We start from the raw sequence: 20,390 nt of genomic DNA on the forward strand, positions 1-20,390 counted from the left end.
GTTTAAGGATCCTTTGAGACCCACTGAGATACCCGGTTAAGGGCCCTGCCCAGCTTTCCTCTGGAAACAACCCCTGTCCCCATAGCAGCAGGTGTCTAGCCAGGGATGCTCTCAAGTCCCTCAGACTTGAACTCCCTAATTTGGCCCCAACCACCACCTTCTCGCTGTATCTTTCCTCTTGCAGCACCCACTGCTCTGGCCAGTCTGGCTGGCCTTTGTCTCTTTCCTTGGCCGTCACCTCACCTTTGTCCCACTGCTTCCCCACCCACTTATCTACTTCTAACCCGCAGTTCAAGTATATGACGATTTCCTTTGAACCATCGGAGGAAGGTTCTCGGAAGGTGGCGAGCTTGAGAGAGGAGAGGCCCCGGTTTTAGGAGCAGAAAAACAGTGAAAAGCCCTGAAACGTGAGCTCCTTGGGCAGCTGACATCAGAGCTGGCAGGGAGAGGGAGACAGAGAGGGAACCATGCGCTGGGCTTGATGGTTTCCCTCCTGCCTGGTTGGAGATTGGGAAAGCCCGTAGCAGCAAAATACCCTGGCTGGTGAATAAGACATCCCTGAGTTCTTGTCCCCAGTCTGGCATTGACTAAGTGTAACTTCAGACGGGGCCACAGGTCACTTCGACAAGTCCAGCCTCCATTCCTTATTTTTAAAGTGAGACTGTGGAAATACTGGCAGCTGCTGTGGTGAAACTGACACTCTTGAACATTGCCAGGTCAGCCTAAATGTGCAATATTTTTTTTGGAAAATGCAAATTAGTGCTATATATTAGGAGCCATGAAAATGTTCATATACTTTCCATCCTTTCTCTGAGAATCTAAGACAACAATCAAAATATGGGGATGTTCATTCATTATAGGTAGTACTCTACCTATAATATGGAAAAGCTTCGAGTGTTCAAGAGGATGGAGTGCTTATGTATGCGATATTGTGTCCAATCGCTGGTGCTCTATGCAGCTATTAAAAATGGTTGATGTATTCAGAACGCCCTAGGAGCTCCACAAAATCTTCATCATGAGTGATTACCGGAAGTTGTCATTAAAAGTGTTTCACATAAAAAAAAAAAAGGTTGATGTAAAGAATCATGCTTAACATGCGATCTCTGCTCCGCACCCCCACCCTCAGCACACACCCAAAGGACCTGGGTGAGTGACAGTGTCTGCACAGCACTCACCAGCAAGGCCAAACCAATCAGTTACCCACCACCACTGCCTCTATCCCCTCAGCGTGGAAGCCCCAGCATCAGTGAAAATAGAGACTTGGGGTTTAGATTCTGATTCAGTGGTCTGAGGAAGGGTTCCAGGAATCTACGTTGCAACCAGCAGTCCAGAGATTCCAGCAGAAGACCGGAAGTCCATCTTCTGAGTGACAGCACCACGCTCCAACCACTGCAGTCCGTACTTGCCTACAGAACACAGTGCAGGCTCTTACACCTTTTTGTTCTTCAAGGGGGGCTTCCCTTGCGGCTCAGCCGGTAAAGAATCCGCCTTCAATATGGGAGACCTGGGTTTGATCCCTGGGTTGGGAAGATCCTCTGGAGAAGGGAAAGGCTACTCACTCCAGTATTCTGGCCTGGGGAATTCCATGTAAATGTAAAGTCTTTACCAAGGACTTTACTGGTCCTAGAGCTCACTGCTAGGTGAGCCTGCTAATTCTAATGGGCAGATGGCTATTTAAGCTAGGCCTTGGGATACCCCAAACAACATGGACAGCCTCAAACAAGGGTCTGCCCTAATGTTTTCCCCCGTTATGATTAATGGGACTTAACCTTCTGTCTCACTCTGATTTCTCCCACTCTACTCAAAGTCCAAAAATACTCTGAGCTACCTCATGCACTTTTGCATGATTAAAAGTGATTTTTAACGGTGGTCTTTGTGACCTGGGTTCAAATCCTGGCTCTGAGCTGCCATTCTCTAAAAGGGGAATAATAATATATAGACTTCATAGAATTGTTGCTGAGGATTAAAAGAAATGATGCCTTAGTGCTTGCAACTATTATGATTATCATTATTTTCCTGTCCTTGGGGGTTAACAGCGAGTCTTTTCTTTGATGTGGTCCTTGTGGGAGGGCAAGGCCCTTGTTTTGATCTCCATCGTGACCATTCAGTTCTGCCTTGTTCTCCCATTCATCCTACAGACCTACCCTTGACCTTAATGAAAACGCCAGCCTCAATGAGTGAAGGTCACTGGGCTGCCCATCCAGCCTGGTTGGCTTGTCTGGCCCTCAAGCAGGATCATGGGCTGTGTTAGCCATTCTCAGCACCAACCCCCACCCCCGGCAAGGGCACACTGACCAGCACAAGGGAAGGGGTGAGGCCACCCCCTGCCTGCGCACCTTGGGACCATTTAGGGCAGACACTTTTCTGGAGGGTGTTGGAGCCCTGTTCATGGCTTCATCCAACAGAGAAGGGGTTGGTGTATAGCCCTTCCCCAGCAGTCATCCAGCCCAGCTGCGGGCCCCTCTACTCACCAGTCTCCATGCACAGTACACCCCCACGAGTGAGCCCGCGCACACACAGCCCTGCATCAACTTCCCCATTCCTGTCACCACCCTTCCTCCTCCTGGTCAAACACCAGCTAAGGGACAAGTGGGCATCCATGTTAATGCTCAAGGGTATCAACAGCCTGGTTGGGTTAGGGGGCCTCCCACATTTGCAGGGACCCAGGAAGGATAGGCCAACTTTCACCTTATTTACCAAAGAAAATTTGGGTCGAGGCCAGAGTTTGTAGCCGGTATAGCTTGCACCTCAGCTGCCTACGCTGCCTAGACCCACAGGGGCCTGTCTCGTAAGGGTCATTTAATATTAGGTAAGTTAGTTGTTTCTCAAGGTTGAGATTCTTAGTTCCTTTTTTCCTCTTCCTTTCTTTCCTCCTTTCCTTGCGTTCTCTCTGTCTCCCTCCCTGCCTTCCTTCCTTTCTTGCTTTTTTTAGTATTCTGTGCATAAATATCCCCTTAAAAAAAAAAAAAAGACACTGCTAGAAGCACAGAGTTAAGTTGTCTCCTTGCTCTGCAGTTAAGACGAGGTGACTGTGCTGGGGAAGGCAGTGCCGGGAACATTGGGCAAGGAGTCAGCCGGCTGGGGTTACATGCAGCGTCTTCACCACTGTGCCCAGTATGACCTTGGGCAAGTCACCTCCCCACCCCCCAACCTCACTGCCTCATGGTCTGTGGGAGCTAGAAATCCGGCTCTCCCGGCCCCTTAGGGGTGGGGATCAAATGAGGTGAGAGGCTGTGGGCGACAAAGAAGGAAAAGACCAGGGACAAAGACTTGGCCTCACCCAGCTGACTTCATGGTAGATGGTTATCTGTTCATTGTCTCTCCCCTACTGGAAGATCAGCTCCATGAGGATGGAGACGTGACATGTGAAGATGTCGTGTGATGTGTTCACCTTATAGCCACGGCCGAAGCAGTGGGGGCCACGGGGAGGCAGTCCGTATACACCTGGGAAAGGAAGGAGGCCGGAGGGACGAACGGACGAGGGGCGTTGCCTCCCCGGCCGGAAGTGTGGCCCTTTTCCGGCCGCTGCCCCCACCGGCCAAGCCCTCCTCCCGGGACGCCCGCCCCCGACCTGCTCCGGCGGTGACAGGCCCAGTCACCCAGAGCACCAGCTGCTCTGCTGAGGCTCGCGGGCCCTCCCCTCCTCCCGAGGGCGCCGCATAATACAGTCTTCCGGGAGGGCGAGGCCCCAGCCCTGAGCCCTCGGGCTGAGCACACCGAGTCTGCCGTGAGCCCTGCCTGGCCGGGTACTTCCCCCTCACGTCCCCGGAGACAGCAGTTCCGGCACCCGGGCACCCTGTGCTCAGCCTGAACCTCCTCTCAGAGGCCCCCACCCGAGCCAGGATGAGCCCCAGCTAGTCTCCCAGCCTACCTGAGGAGGCGGGGAGGGCTCCCAGTACTCGGCCACCCTCACTGGGCCTCACCTTCTTCTCCAGTGCCCACTGGAAGGGGCAACCAAAGGCCAGGAGCTTCCCCAGATCACCTCTGTGTGCTTGAAGAAGTCAGGGAGTTAGGTCAAGGTGCCCGGCCAACTGCAGTGGGTCCTGGGTGATGCATCTGCTGCCCTAAGACCCAGAAGCAGAAGTGAGTGCAGCTCTGGCCACGGGCAGATTCGGATTAACTTTGTGACTGTATAAGCTTCGCTTAGATTCAGTCGTGGCTCCTTCTCTGTTCTCGATGCTCAAGAGCCGATGAATTGTTATCTCACGTTGGCATTCTAATACATGTGAATAAAATCTGATCTGAGGATCAAAGTGATAGAGCTGCGTGATTACAGGGATATCCTTGTGAGCATAGTACAAACCGGGGAATTCAGAGGAGTGAGGACTCCACTTGTGGTAGACAGGAAGCTGGGCTGTGTTGGAAGAGGCCAGGTGCGTCTGAAGCGGCCCCTTTTTGCTCCAGCCAGTTGAGTTTTCCTCAAAATTTAATTAAATGTTTAATTAGACATTTTTTGAACACCTAAGAAGTGCAAAGTCGAATGTCAGGTGAAGCCGGTGTTTAGTGAGGCTGTTGGTGGTGGGGGGTGAGAACTGTCGGCTCCAGTTGGGGGGAGGTGGGTGGGTCGTGGCCACTGAAGCACTTAAGAGAGACTAGGGGTCCTGCCCTGTGGTGGTCGCATTGCCTCAATGTGGTGGGATTATGGGTCACCTTCTCATCTGTTTTTTCAGCTATATCAATATTCTCTTTCAAATTATATACTCATATACATAAGTTTTTATAAGAATATTAACCTCATGAAAGTTTTGCATCTCTGATTTCAAAGAGCTCCATTCAGCCACTCACTCACTTTTTAAGCTAAGCCTCAGTTTCCTTATCTGCAGGGTGGGACTCAGGGTCGCTGTGAAAGCCAAGCAGCGTGATGGGTGTAGAAGCCACGGACACCCAAAAGCACCGCACACACAGGCCTCCTCAGAGGTTGGGCCCGCAGACATGGCGAGGCGGGGGAGCACGGCTTTTGGCTGGTAATCCCCAGATAAAATCAGCCCCGACTGGGTCTCCTGCTAATTCACTTGCGTGTGGTCCTGTTTCCACACTCGTGTGGCAGCCTGTGCAGAGTTGGGGGGGGGGGGATGCAGGGGGAGGAGTGCTCAGGAATGTGAGAATGCCGCAGTCCTCAGGAGCTGATTCGCATCAAGAATCAGCCAGGGGCCAACAATGGACGCGAAACCTTCCCGAAGCCCTTTCACATACCTGACAGCCAGGGTTCTCACCTTGTTTATTTATTGGCACCTACACTTTTATTCTCTGAGGATGAAAGACAGCCTGGCTGCTGCGTGTCGACCTGGTCAGACTCCTGGTCGTGATCTCACCCCTAGTTCCCCGGTAGTGAAGTCGCTCAGTCATGTCTGACTCTTTGCGACCCCATGGACTGCAGCCCACCAGGCTCCTCTGTATTTGTCAGGAGGCTAACCTGTATCAAATATGTTTTTTATTTGTGTATTTCAGGTATGTTTTTGTTGTTGTTGTTGTTTAATTGCTAAGTGTGTCCAACTCTTTGCGACCCCTTGGATGGTAGCCTGCCAGGCTCCTCTGTCCATGGGATTTTCCAGGCAAGAATACTGGAGTGGGTTGCCATTTCCTTCTCCAGGGGATCTTCCCGACCCAGGGATTGGACCCGGTCTCCCGCATTACAGGCAGGCGCTTTACCCTCTGAGCCACCTGGGAATCGTTCCCCCGGACAGAGGATGAAGATGAGGATGGGGGAGGGCGGGTGCACCTCCAGGGGTACACAGCCTGCCAGTGGCCGAGCCAGGACTAGAGTCAGTCCTCCTGTCTCCTGGATCTATGGTTTTCTCTATAAGCATAATTTTCCCCCAGTGTATTTATCAGGAGGCTAACCTGTATCAAATATGTTTTTTTGTTTATTTGTATTTTTTAGGTATGTTTTTGTTGTTGGTTGTTTAGGTGCTAAGTTGTGTCCAACTCTTTGCAACCCCTTGGATGGCAGCCTGCCAGGCTCCTCTGTCCATGGGATTTCCCAGGCAAGAATACTGGAGTGGGTTGCCATTTCCTTCTCCAGGGGATCTTCCTAACCCAGGGATTGAACCCAAGTCTCCTGCACTGCAGGCAGATTTTTATCAATGAGCCACCAGGGAAGCCCAACTATATACAGTGAAAAAGACATACCGTGTCCCCAGCCCACAAGCAGCCTCTGTTCCAGTGGGAGGGATGGCCAAATAGAGTTCAATGTAAAGTGAAGTCGATCAGTCATGTCCAACTCTTCTCAATCCCATGGACTTTAGCCCACCAGGCTCCTCCGTCCATGGAATTTTCCAGGCAAGAGTACTGGAGTGGGTTGCCATTTCCTTCTCCAGGGGATCCTGACCCAGGGATCAAACCCGGGTCTCCCACATTGCAGGCAGACACTTCACCATCTGACCCACCAGTTCAATGTAAACATGACATCAAATATAAGCATGCAAGCTGCATGAGTGCTTTGACTAAGGGTCAGAAACAAATAATGGGGGAGGGGGGCGGGTTTTCTCATTTATCTGTGGTAGTCAAGAAAGCCTTCTCTGAGGAGGTGACACATCTTCACAACCTGGGGTAGGGGAGGGCAAGGCAGGCCAAGGAAGTACCCATAGCAGGAAGGCAGAGGAACTGGTGTGTCTGCCTGTGACTGGAGGATGGCGTGAGAGGTGGGGGTGGATGTGGAGAGACAGGCAGGGATTTCTCTGTGCCTCGTGGGCCGTGGAGAGCCATCTGGACCACATGTTAAGTGCTCTGCGATGTGGCCAGAGGCACGTTTGGAGATTACCTGGGCAGCGCTGGGTGGAAGGAGCAGGACAGGAGTAGGGGCAGGGGGCCAGTGAGGGGTCCTCCCTGCACAAGTCAAGGGCAGGGGGGTGATGGCTGGGGTCGTGGGGTCGGAGGCAGGAAGAAGGCAGATCCGAGATCTGCTTTGGAGATCTGAGTCTTGCACATGGATGACTGGCTGGAGCAGGACTGGGGGGCAAGCTGCGAAAGGGTGACTCTGGGTTTCCAGCTTGAGTAACACTCACCCCAGGGCCACGTGCATCCTCTAGGGAAGACTCGCTCTTGCACTTCACCAAAGCCTAACCTCCATCTGAGCCTCCTCCTGGCCAATAACAGCCTCTCAGTTCAGTAAGAGCCATTACTCTGCCTGTTCAGCAGATGGGGAAGCCAAGGCACACACCAGCAAAGCAAACTGCTCCTTAGGGAGCCAGTTGTACAAACCAGACAAAGAGCCAGAGCCAAGCCTGGGGTCAGCTTCTGGGCAGCAGTGTCCAGAGACTCAGGTGTTATGTCCAGTGGTTATGATTTATCAAGCCATGTGACCTCAAACAAGTGATATGGCCTCTCTGAGCCCTAGTTTCCTCATCAGTAAAGGGGAGAGAATGAAAGGACCTACCTCCTAGTGTGGCTGCAAGGATTAAGTGAGGGGCTAGATGCTCCGTAGCCGGCAGTGATTAATGTTCTCAGATGACACGGCCTGTCTCTGTGTCCACCTCTCTACACACGTGTATACGGACATTCAGTAAGTGTGCATGCCCAGACAGAAGCTGTCTGCGTGCCTGCATCACAGCTGAGGACAGGGCACCACTGAAGTTGCAAGTTGACGGTAGCCAATTTGCTGCCTGTGCTTCTGTTTAGCCTTCTGAGCCATTGCTTGGTGGTTGGAGCAGGAGCTTTCATCCGCCCTGGAACAAGAGTGTGTTGTGGGTTTGGAGGCAGATGTGGAAGGCAAGGCGTCTGTAAGCCAGCCTGTTTCCAAGTGCTCTGACCGACCTGACCCAGGAAGGGGGTGGGGCGGGAAGGAGGGGGAGAGGGGGTGAGTAAGAGGGAGGGGGAGAGAACCACCTCCCCAGAGGAGAGGCACAGTAACAGATCTGGAGTCTGGCCCGCCCTGAGCCCCTTCTGTGTGGCTGTGGGAGCCTCTCTCGCCAACCCCCGCCCACCCGCCAAGACTCCTTTAGGTTCCTGTTCTCAGGAGGCAGCTGGTTTGGGGGCTGAGAACAGGGGAGAGGCGAAGCTGGAGAGGGGCTGGGGCAGGGCTCCCCACTATTTGCCCACAGCCCTTCCGAAAGGGCGGGTCCCAGCCTAGCACGCACACACAGTGATTAAGGGGGAGGGTGCAATGACATCCACTGTCCACCGAGGTACCCAGCCAGTGGGCTGGACTGTGGCCAGCTCTCCCCCGGGGCTCTTGGCTGCAATACAGTCAGCCCTGGCACCACCCACTGGCCTACTCAGACACTCCTTCAGGTCCAGGGGCCAGAGCCCTGCTAGGAGGAGCCGCCTAGGGGCAGGCTGGGCTGGGCACGCAACTCTCCGCCACCCCTCCCTGCAGCCTCCTTCCTCCTCCCCTTCTGCCCACATCCAGCTCCAGCTGGGTTTGAAAGAGGTGCTCCAATCCTCCCTCCCTCCAAAGCAGGCTCTGCCCTGTACTCTCTCCTTTTAGCTGGAAGTTATATCCATAAACTGGGTCTCCCTTGTCAGCCTGATGGTTTATCCCCTGGGAGAACCCCATAAACCCGGCCAGCTGCCCTGTCCCCTAGCCCTCACTCCTGCCCCTGCTCACAGCAGCACAAACTTCCAGGCCCAAGGGACCACTTCCGGGAGCCCTCTCCCCCCACCCAGGAGTTCTATCTTCATGACTGCAGGACCCGGTTCCTTAATGGGCCCTGAAGAGTGCTCTGTGGACCCTGCCCCACGCCAATGAGCCCCCGGTGCTTTATCTCTTCACAAGACCTGAGGCTCCGAGGCTGGCACCCCACGGCGCCCCACCTCCACCCAAGCGGCCAGAACCAAACCTCAACTTGTGGGCGCACAGCCAACACCTCTGGATTGATCCTGACTCCATCCAGGTCATGTGTTGGCACCTTCACCCACGGGGCCTGGGAGTGGAGTGTGGAGTTGCGCTTGATTGGGTATTTCATTAGCGCCTCTGTGGACAAAGGGATTTGACTTTTCATTCTTTGGTTTGGGTGTTCCGGGAGTTTTTGATAAAAAGCTATGGAGTCATCCAGTCTTGGAAACTGTCCACCTGCCCTGATTAAGCACCTTCCCTTCTGACCTCAGTGCCCAGTTCCCTGACTTCACACCCCCTCCCCTCCCTTCCCCCTTCCCTCCCCTGCCTTCCTCACCAACCCCCCCATGCCAAACCTTTCTGCTCCCCACAGGCTGCTATCCGTGACCCCCTACCATACAGAGAAGATCTGACAAACTCCTTCCAGCGCTTTGTAGGGACTCTTGCCCCGAACCCATGGGTATTTACAGTTTTAGAACTACACAGAGAGAGAGACCCTTCCTGCCTTTCTGAAGCAAATTTGCCTGCCTGGAGCAGGCTCTCTGCTGGGGCGTGGCCCACAATGGCATGAATCATTAACGCTGGGATTTCAGGCATGGGGCACCTGCTGGAGGAGGCATTTAAGTCTGAACCATTCTTCCTGGCATGCTGCAAGCCCTCTGTCCCATCCTTGGCCTTCATCAACTGATGGATCTTGGGGGTTTACCTTTGGCTTTGGGGTGCTTTCGTGTTGGTGGTAGAGGTGGTGAGGTCCAGGCCTCTCTTTGGTCTCATTTCTTTCCTGCTGATTCTCCATCTCACATGGGGGAGCTGGTCACCAGGGAAGAAGGATCCCCCCCCACCCCCTGCTCCTCCGCCACTTCTGAGAACTGCCAGCCTAGGTACCAAGGAGTTCATGAAGGGTCCCCCCCCCCAACCAAGTGAAGGACAGTTATTGGGGAAGAGGGCTGACAGCAGCAGGCACCTCCTAGCTGGCAGTTTTCGAAAAGGGCGTGGTGTGTGGTTTCAAGGAACAGTTTGGGCAAGGGCGCCCCGCCACACCTCTCTGGGATTGGTGGCTGGCCCACCCCAAATGTGGACTGTTGGGTCTCTGGTTGGCGTTTCTGAGTCAGTCTTAGAAAGGAGCGAAGCCAAAGCCAGTCTGGTGATGCTGTGTTTGTTGTTGGGAGGAGCAGCCACAGGCACCCCCACCTCAGGCCTCCGGACCCCTCTGGCCGGGTTCCCCCGAGCCACCCGGTGGAGGGTTCTCTGCCTACTTCCTGCACCCCCCTCTGTGTCACTTGCCACTTGAATGCTTGCTGTCCAGTGTTTTATTTGGTAAGTTACACTCACGACCCTTTAAAGAGAAAACATATAATTCCAGCAATTTTATTGGGCTCAGGTTTCAGGCAAATGGGAATCAAATTGCCTCTAAAAATAAAAGACATGCAGAATTGGGGGGGGGGGGGGACAGTGACAATGAAAAGCCACCCCTGATTTGAGATCAATGGTAAGGCATTTTGTGAAATAGTAGAGAAAAAAAAAATAAACAGTGAGACCCAAGAGGAAAGTGGGGGGCGGGAGAACTCCCGCATCACCCTGCTTTCATTTCTGCATTCCCTTTGAGGAAAGGGCTTACTTTGCGTATCAGAAACTGAGGAGTAAAGCGCGACTGGTAAAATTGGTCCCGGTCCCGCGCTCAACAGTACAGGTGGACGAAAAGGGGCTGCCTGCCAAATACTTCTGGTTGGAGGGAGGGGTGGGAGTGCTCTCTCAAAACCACTCCTGGAATGGCTTAACTCGCCCTGCACGAATCAATGACAACCTCCCGCCGGCTGCGGCAGGCTCCCCTGAGCTGCGCTGCCGCGTGGATTCCCAGCCCGGGACCCTGGCGGCGCTCAGGACACGACCCGGGCACGAGCGGCGTCCCCGGGGCGGCCAGGTGGGTTTGCCGCGGCCTCGGGACCGGACCCGACCGGACCGGAGCGGGCTTGGAATGGGCTCGGGGCTTTGGGCAGGCGGCCCTGGGTGGGGAGGGGTGGGGATTGGCGGGGGTTGGGGGTCGGGGGAGGCCCCTCGGGCGCCGGGCGGCTGCGTCCCCTCTCCGGCCGCTGCGGGCGTTCGCGCTCCACCGCGGGGACCCCTGGCCCGGGTGGCGGCTCCGACTGGCGCTCGCGCGGCTGGGTGGTTGCGAATGAGAGGAGTTTCAGAGCCGCCCTGGGGCTGGAGCCAAGTGTGCTGGGGCCCCCGCGCTTATGCAGGGGCGCGCGGCGAGACGCCGGAAAGAATCGGGGACTCGGGGTGCAGCAACTCTGCTCGCGATCCCCTCGCCCGCCGCCCTCGCGGCAGGTTCTGGGGTGGCCCAGAGGGGACAGCGGAGTGCGAGCGGCACTTCGGAAGGTAGTGGCCGATGAACACTGTTAGTTTCAATACCTTGCTCCCCGCCTCCCCCCCCCCCCCCAAAAAAAAAAGCTCGCCTCCTTCCAATATCAGACGCAAAACTTGGTTGGGGATGGGGGTGGTGTGGAAGCCAAGGCAACTCCTGGCAGAAGTCGGGACAGGGGCAGGAATGAAACGGGGAATTCGCACAAGTCGCTGGGCAAGCCGGAGGGAGTCCAGCCGCGGTCCCTGGGCTGAATCGCAAGCAGAACAGGGCGGGTGGGCGTCGGTGGGCGTAGAGCTAAGCCGGAGTCCCCGAGCTCGCTAGCTAGGCGATCGGGTCTGCGCGCTCCAACCCCCCTCGCCCTCCCGAGCGCCCGGTTCCCTGCGGCCTGGGAGGGACTCTGGAAAGAGCGCGCACCGCCCCCCAACCCCCAACAGCCCAGCGCGGTGCAGTTTTCGTGTCTGTAGTGAGGGCTCTGAGGGTCGTCGGGTCTGGTCGTCCTGGTTTCTGGCTTCTGCTGTCCCGGCTGGGGTCCGCTGCCCTCTTTCTTAACCCGGGGACTCGGCTCTCTGGGCACAGGAGGCAGCCTCGTCGCCGCGGTTCTTTGGCCGACTGGGGGCGTACCCCTTCCAAAGCCCTCCAAATGTAGAAGTATGAAAATGTAAAGGAAGTGGTTGAAACAATCAGGCAGTTTTTCTCCAGAGTCAGAGAAGATTGTGTGGAAGGGGAGGGAGAGGAAGGGCGAAGGCCCTGCCAGGTTCAAGTTTCAGCTCCGCTCCTTCACCCGGTTTTAAGTCCTGGGGATTAGAACCTCCTCTGGTTAGATCCCCAGGAAGAGAAAGTAGCCCAGTGCCACCCTCTCCCCTCAAGGCCCAACCTGGGCTGAAAGGGAAAAAAACCCTGCCCTCCTAAAAGATGACTGAGTCAGCCTGTGCTCTGTCGTCTGGGCCTGAGATTTGGAACTGTTTCCTGAGTTCTCCCAAACTATCACCCAAGGACAGCCCCCACTGCTCTCATCACCCCCTTTTCACAGGGAAGGGACTGGAAGCCCCAGGGGCCAGGTGAGGCCAGCGCTCCTTACACAGAACCACCAGCCGCTAGTGCCACCTAGGCCCGGAGGCCTCCAGTGTGGTTTCCAGAACTTCACAAAACGGAGAGGCCGGGGTTCCACCAAACACCTTGCGGGACTTGCTGGGAGATTCGGAAAGAACTCCGGCCTGAGCCACCACCAAGGGTCGGCCGATACTGATGAATGAGGCTTGCACAGAATAAGCAAAGCCTAGGGCACAAGCAGGGTGACTTGGAGAGACGGCAGGGAGAGCCAGTGTGGAAAATGAGAAGAGGCGCTTTGGCAGCCAGAGAGGTCACCAAAGGCTTCAGTTAAGAAGAGGCACGGGGACAGGACCCCGAGGGAGGGAGACAGAAAGAGCACATGCCTGGAGGTCATAGAACCTGAGGCTCATCCTGCAGTGTCAAGACTGGGAGATAAGCCAGAGAGGTTCCCGGCAGGGAGGAGAGGGAGGGGACATTCAGAGACCATCTTCCATGTACCAGGTCCTGTGCTTGGCATATGTCGTCTCCTCTAACCTGCACAGCACATAAGTTAGGAAACATTAGCTCCACTTTGCAGATGAGGAAACTGAATCTCAGAGGGTTAAGTCAGCCACCCAGCTACTTGGTGACAGAGCCAGGAATCCAAGTTACCCCTTCGACCACCCATCTTTTAGAATGTTGCGTTTTAGTTGAGGAGACAGGATTCCATCTCTCTGGTATAATTGTTGTACAAAAATAGTATGTGTTACATCCGGTGTTCACCTTCTTGAACCTGAGTTTCTTTCCATTCAATCAGTTGGTCATTTATTTAGCAACTGTTAGGGAAGCCTGGCATGCTGCAATCCATGGGGTCACAAAGAGCCAGACATGACTGAGCGACTGAACTGAACTGATCTGATATGGTCTGCTGTGTGATTTCCAAGCACCATGCTAAGTGTCAGGCGTACATTAGTGAGGGGAATCTGACCTGGTCTCTGGCCTCTGTCAACGGGAATAGTATTTGTAATAGTGCATCCTTTGGTGACGTGAGCCTGGCAGGGTCAGGCACTGGGAGAGGAGAGCGGGCGGTGAATACTGAGTGAATGAAATGAGACAGTATGTGGGGAGGTGCTCCAGAAGCATGGCCATGAAGAAGGAGAGGCAGCAGGAGGCCTGGGGGAAGAAGAGGGGTGGGCGTTTGAAATGATGAGTGTCCCTAAGCTTCAGTCATGAGGACTGGTCCTTGGCTCCAGGAGACATCATGGCATGCACAGAGTGCCCGTGAAGCTGATTGAGACCCTGCCATTCAGATTATTGGTTTATCATCGTGGGTTCTGAGATGAGACTTTAGTTTTGGCACATCCCAGCTGGAGATGACAAGAGCCCCATGCTGGCACCTCTCTGCATCCGTGCCAGTCGGGCAGAGAGCCACCCCAGAGCATCATCCTGCCGCCCCCACCCTCGTTCCGCAGTGGCTGGGATGGCACTTGCCATCCTCTTAGAGCTGCAGTGGGAGCGCCAGTCCCCACATCCTACCACTGGGGAAGCTTGTCCCTGTTCACAGCACTTGGTAGTGAAGCCAACACTAGAACCCAGGTCTCTGGACTGTCCAGAGCTCTCAGAGCAGCTCACACCCTCCTGCCAGGGTGTTTCAGGACTCAACTGAACAGCTCGTGCTCTCTCCACTATATCTCCACTCACAATGCCATTTCCCCATGTTCCTGTCCATCTCCGTTCCAGCTGACCTGACATATCTGCCCTAAAAAAAAATGGTTCTCAGATGAATCTTTGAGGCCCAGAATGGCCATAAATATTCCAGGACATTTGGCCTGTTAACTTCTCCTTCCATCTTGAATGGTGTAATAGGCGTAAGAGAACCACCTTGAGAATAAACTGTCACTTTTGTGAGGAAGGTGAACTGATAAAACTTGTCTCGAAGCTAAGTCACTCTGAATGATGCTCTGGGGCCTTCCTTCTTCGGAACTGATACCCACTCTTCCGGGGAGAATGGTTTTCCTCTTCCTTTTTTTTTTTAAAGAAAATCCCTTGGATTTGAGGTCACGAGATCATATTATGCTCGTTTTGATGTCGTGGCGCCAGAATAAAGGCATTTTTCTCCCAATATTGAGATGATCAGTCTGGTCAGAGCGGTGAGTCCCTGCCTGGCTGTCCTGTGTTTACCACTATTGCACAGGTGGATAATTGCATGGGGATGTCTGTTTGCTCAGCGCTTGCTCAGCCGTGCAGCCCTACAGGTTGGGCCAGGGAGAGAGCTGTTCAGTTTATTTTCCTTTGGCTGGGAACTGCGGAGATGAATAGAGGGAGGGGAATCTAGGGTTGAGGGATCGTTGCCAAGAGCAATTTGGAGTCTCCTTCATATTAGTCAGAGATTGTGTTTTTTCCCTTCTGAAGCTGCTCGCTTCATAGTAACTTCCACGAAGGATGTTTTTCCATCTTGGTGTGTGTGTTCTTATTAGTTTTTGTTTGGATTTTTAAGTGGCTGGTCTTCTCATGACTTAGCAAAAAAAATTGATGATAATAACTTGGAAAGTGGAGTTTTGACACGAGCCATTTGTATTATACATTGTGTATGTCGTTGCTTAATACATTTGAATACTGAGAGACCCTGAGATACCACCATGGAGAAAGATGAGTAATTTCTTCAAAGGGAGGGTTTATCTCCAGTGGCTGACTTTCAGGGTTGCAGCGTAATTTAACTTTTCCTCTCTCCATTTTGAGCCTGTGTTCAGAAAGAGCAGAACATGTGCTCTCCTGTCTCACTCCCTTCTGTTCCCTTTGGGAGGCCCCCTCCTCCGGGGCCTTTGCTTGGAAGGGGACCAGCCAGAGTGGGCCTCCTTCCCTCTCCTCGTCCCCCGGCTCCCCTCCACCAGCGAGTCAGAAAGAAGGAAGCTTCCCCCGGGGTAAGAGCTCTTTCCCAAGGGTGGCCTGGCTCGGGTCACGTGAGGTGCAGGATGGGAAAGTTGGCACAACCAAAGTCTGCCCTTCCTAGGCCAGAACCCCGGGGTGGGATGTTCTTCATCACTCAAAAAGTGAGTTTATCCTCCAAACAAATTGTGTAGAGCAACACCAAGACACCACACTGGAAAAATTGCCTAATAATAGAGTACATGGTCAATGTCGGCATTTTCAAATGAGATACAAACCAGAAGCAAATGTATATGTGACCTTCCCAAATAATGTCATAGAACTGAACTTGGCTTTCGGGAGAATTCTGCCTTGCCTGCAGACACACATGTGCACATATGTACCTCACAGCTCTTGCTTTTTTGGCTGTGGATTCTCGCTGGTAATTCTGTTGTTTCTGGAGCTAATGGGTTGATTCATTGGCTTTGTGGAGCTACTGGTAAAAGCTAGAGGTGACAGTGACCGCAATTCCTGTTTCCTTTAAGCCTTAGGGAAGTCTAGCAGAGGATGCCTCTAGTCAGCAAAACCTAAACAACAGGGACTTTTCTAAAGTTTGTTTTTCTGTTTCGTAGCAACTTTATTGAGATGTAACTCACATACCATACAAGTCACCCATTTAGAGTGTACAACTCAATGGTTTTTAGTATATTTACAAGGTTGTACTGCCCTCACCACCGTCAATTTTAGAATAGTTTCATCACAACCGAAAAGAATCCCATAACCAGTAGAAGTCACTCTCCATTTCACCCCGACTCCCCAGGTCTAGGTCACCAATCATCTACTTTCTGTCTCTAAATATATTTGCCTGTTTTGGACATTTCATATCAGTGGAATCATAGAACATGTGGCCTTTTGTGATTGACTTCTTTCGCTTCACATAATGTTTAAGTTTCAACTGTACTGTAACATGTATCGCTATTTTACTTCCTTTTATTTCTGAGTCATGTTCCTTGTATGGATATATCACATTTTTAAAATTCAGTCATCCCTTGATGGATAGCTGGGTTGTTTCCATGTTTGGTTCTTATCAGTAATACTGTGAACATTTGTGTGCAAGCTTGTGTGTGGCCATAGGTTAGCATTTTCTCTTGGATATATACCTGGGAGTGAAATTCCTGGGTCAGATGGTAACTCTTTTGGGAAACTGCCAGACTGTTTTTCACAGTGGCTGCACATTTTACATTCCCATCAGCAGTGTGTAAGGATTCCAGTCTCTTGATGTCTTTGACAGCATTAATTGATAATATCTGCTTTTTTAATTGTAGCCATCCTGTTTTCTAGGGGCTTATATGCTCAAGGAGGCCACAGTCAGGAAATATTCTGGAATCCATGGTCACGTTTGCTTGCCATACCTATAGTGAGATCCGTTTATCTCAACTTCTTGATCATCCTTCCCAGCCTGGTGTTTCCCCCGCACGTCACAGACCTCTCACCAGGTTTCCGCTTTCAGTCTCTGTGGGATAGTGCGGGGTCCCGTGGGGGACGCAAGGGTCGGTGCTCTCATTCTGTCTTACAAGGAATGCTCCAGAAGCCCACTTCCTCAGTCCCACTTTATCCAGATGCAGCTGCTGATGGAAAGGTAGGCCCAGGAAAAGGAAGAAATTGATCTGAACAGAAGTGAGTGTGACATCCATTGGACAAGCTGTCCAATGTGCAGAGCTCTGGTGGAGGCTCGACTAAGATCCTGACCTTTTTATTGCATTAAATGACCCCTTTGGGACCACAGATAAAACTGTTAGAGAGCTAACATCTTAACCAGGTGGCGACTCAAGACCTCTTCATTCCATTCTTGTTTGGGCCCCAGCTGCCAGCAGGATCCACTGATTCATCCAAAACCACTTGGTGTGGCTGGGCACTCCATTTCTCAGTGGTATTTCAGCTGCATAATGAAATAGTCTTTTTCCCCATTGTCGTACCTATGGGACTGACTGGAGTCACACTCTCAACAGAGATAAATATGAGCCAAGTGTTACAGTGGGGCTCACCTAGTTTGAAAGACTGCCAAAGATTACAAAAAAAATTACCCTCTTACCAGAATATGCTAGAAACACTGTCAGTGTCATCAAGTTCAATATAAGCAAACCCCAGCACCAGAAATTAATTCCAATAACTTCTGGGAAATCATTGTCAGGCAGCTGGGATCAGATCTTGCTACTAATTTACTCTTCACCTGCAAATGAGTGCTTAATCCAGCAGTGCCTAAACCTGACGCCTGTCATCTGTGAACCTTTTAAAGATTATACGAGCCAGGATCCCACCCAAGAGGTACTGAAGTAGATGCACAGCAGAGAGGACCAGGTACTGGGAGGTGGTTGTGATGGAGCCTGAGAACACAGTTTGACCTCTCTGGGCCTCGGTTTCCCTGCTTGAACAAGGAGTTGGATTAGATGGGTATCTCTAAGGGGATTCACAGAGTTGATTCAAGCAGAACGGTTCTGGGTGCATCTGTTTTTGCATGAAACTTTATTTGTACAAGGGGGTTTCTGCTGCTGGAAAAAAAAAAATGCAGAGAGCCCTTGAGTGGATGGTTTCTGAATTCAGTTATGACAGTTCTGAGTGTCACGTTCTCTGAGGACAATTATCACAACTTCTTGGAGGAAGATTTAGCTGCAAGTGGCAGTTACTTGATAAGGGAGTCGTGCTCTCTGAGGGCCCACACTGCCTGGCTGGCTGTGTGCACAATGGTGACAGGGTAGAATTTGACTTGGCAGCCCTTTTTTCTCCCAGCCCCCTTGGTGGCATCCCTACCCACCTCCCTTGAAGCCCCCAGAGCTTTCCTCCCCTTCTACCTCTGTTTCTAGTAGTGGCCCAGAGTGTCAGTCATTTGTTCACTCATCCATTTAGCCATTTCCCACACACCTCCTATAGATGACAAATTGCCTAACACTCTGTTTCTATCCTCGAATAAAGTGCCAGCACATTTTAACCAGAGAGGCAGTCTAAGGCTAACCCCTAGAGGTGCCATTTCAGGGCTCCTTGATTTGGATGGAGGGTTTTAGAGAGGCCTGGATTCATGACACATGGGGAGGGCGGCCTCACCTCTTACCCTGTTTTCGAGCCCTGCTCCCCACCCTCCCCCACTGGGGCTCCACCCTCAGCAGGCAGCTCAGAAAAGCGCTTCTGTCACCCCTGGTCTCAGCCAGAGACGTGCCCTCCTCCTCAACATCCGCCCGCTCCGGAGAGGCGGCGGAGGAGGGGAAGGGAGGGCTGGTTTATTTGGAGATCCAGCCCTTGGCACCCACCCCAACACCTCTGACTGGACAACTCACGGGACAGCTGTGCCCGAGGGACTGAAGTAATCGGTGTTTATTAAAGCTGTTGGAGGTGGGGGAGCAGGGCGGAGCGGGGGGACAGTCACGGATCTGCCCCCTGAGCAGAAAGGCCAGGTGAGGCCCGGAGTCCGCACCCGCCCTGCCTTCCTGGTGAAGACACACACACACGCTGGGTGACAGGAGAGCCACTGCTCTGGAATGATTTGAGAATATTATTTTTTTCCCAATGAAAGAAGAACCTTGAAGGTTCATTTTAATGGGGATGAATGTCTCCCTGGCCTGGACCTGCAGAGAAGGAGAAATTCTAGAAGGGTAGAACTTTCAATAAAAGGAAACAGGCTTGATCCGCCTCCCGCTGATCTGTGGGGCCTCCTCTGTTGGCAGCCTAGCTAGAAGGGAATATGTTTGAGGCAGTTTCCTGGGCACTGCTGTATCTTCTTTTGGATTGTGTGTATGTATAGGGGTGTGTATGTGTGTATCTTTGGTGAACATCCCGCTCTAAGAGTATGGACTGCCTACGCTTTGGGGTACTCACCAGGTGATGGAGATCCTGGGAAACCATGAAGACCCCCTGAGTGTATGTTCCGCCGCTAGTTTTTCCTCATTCCCTTTTAGCGATACTTGTGCAGGACAGCGAAGCTTCTTTTCCTGGACCTGACATGCTCTTCTTCCACTGTTTGGATTCTTCCACCTGCATGGAGCCTGCCCATTCGGAAGTCACTCTGTGCTCCAGAATCACCCCACCCACCCAGCCTTCTAGCACCCCTCCAGGTCTTCCACTCCGTCCTCTGTTTCTGATGATCTGACCCAGTTGTCAGGAGATAGTCAATCTTTGACACTGATTCACACCAAGGTATACAAGTCGCTGTCTACCATGTTACCCTCTTCGTGGGGTGTCTGTCTTAGAAAGAAGATACTTACATTTCTCCCAGTGCGGGGTGGTGGTGGGGGGGTACTTCAGGTGAGAGAATAAAGCACAGTACCTCTGGGCAGAGTGTGGGGGCACTTTATGTGGGAATGGGGACCTCATAGGACCACCTTAATCAGCGACATGGTACCTGCTTGTGTGGACTGGGCACAGACTTGGCCCCGGGGTGGTGGGGGTTTGGGGTGAGAATGACCAGAATTAGGGCCTCCTGGAGAGGACTGTCAGTTGGAGTGCAGGGCAGGGAGAATGAGGGACTTCTGAAAGGACAGGCTGGACTAGACAATACCACAGGTCAATGTTTGGGTGGGTGGAACAATTTCCTACTGGCCAGTGGGTTTTTTCAAGGTGACACTGGACCCCAGGAAGGTTGGGGAGCAAATGGAATGAACCCAAGGATGGAGCGTAAGAGCCGCCCTAGGGGACGGGGCCCTGGGCGGTGGGCCCCTGGCTGGCCTGGTGCATACCCAGCTGTGGGGCCTCTGCCCCCTCCTCCCTGCCTTCTCTCTGGGGCTCCCCTCTGAGAGGCACTTCCCTACCCACTCCCTCTCTGCCCTCCCCCTCCTTCCACCCTCCCTCCTGTGGTGCACCCTCTGAGTGAACCTGGCCTCCAGCTCTTGGAAGCCTTTCCAATAACATGGTGGTGAACTCTTTGCAGACCAGGCAGAGGAGAGGTCTGAGCGTCAGCCAGCCCCGGGCCCACGCTGGGATAAAAGGCCAGGCCCAGTGAGCCTCCTCTCGGGGGAGCCAGGAGAGGTTGTGTGGGGCCTTGACCGTGGCCAGTGAGGCCATGGCAAGTGATGCCTCATCAGTCAGGACAGAGGCGACCCTTACCGTGTGCCAGGCCCTGTGCTGGTCCCAGAGAGGATGCAGATGCAGCTCTCTGACCCCTACCCTCCCAAGATTGTCATCTGTTTACCGGGATAAGATCAGAACTTGACAATGAAACAAATCTATAAAAGTCAGAGTCTTTGCTGATTGGTCTGGGGAGACGGTCTGTTCAGAGTCAGAGCAAGGGATGAGGGGCAGAGGGCTCAGGGGAGGCTTCTTGGGGCGGCTCTGAGCCTGGAGCGAAGGTGGGGCCCCGTGGCACAGCCTCCC

At 53.0% G+C, this 20,390-nt stretch overlaps 1 protein-coding gene across 6 annotated transcripts in view; it reads left to right on the forward strand.

Annotated features, from left to right (window-relative positions):
- Positions 1–20,390, forward strand: part of ZBTB7C (zinc finger and BTB domain containing 7C) — a 379,298-nt gene that overhangs the window by 261,120 nt on the left and 97,788 nt on the right. Inside the window, exon 1 of one of the 6 annotated variants that reach the window (XM_070452589.1) lies at positions 10,422–10,694. The exons of the other annotated variants lie outside the window; for them this stretch is intronic. Coding sequence (XP_070308690.1) covers positions 10,570–10,694 — 125 coding nt within the window. The 5' untranslated portion in view covers positions 10,422–10,569. Of the gene's footprint in view, positions 1–10,421; positions 10,695–20,390 lie in introns of those variants that run through there. 6 annotated transcript variants of the gene reach the window in all.

The sequence above is a fragment of the Odocoileus virginianus genome, chromosome 22 (genome assembly GCF_023699985.2).
Source record: "Odocoileus virginianus isolate 20LAN1187 ecotype Illinois chromosome 22, Ovbor_1.2, whole genome shotgun sequence".
NCBI classification, from domain to species: Eukaryota; Metazoa; Chordata; class Mammalia; order Artiodactyla; family Cervidae; genus Odocoileus; species Odocoileus virginianus.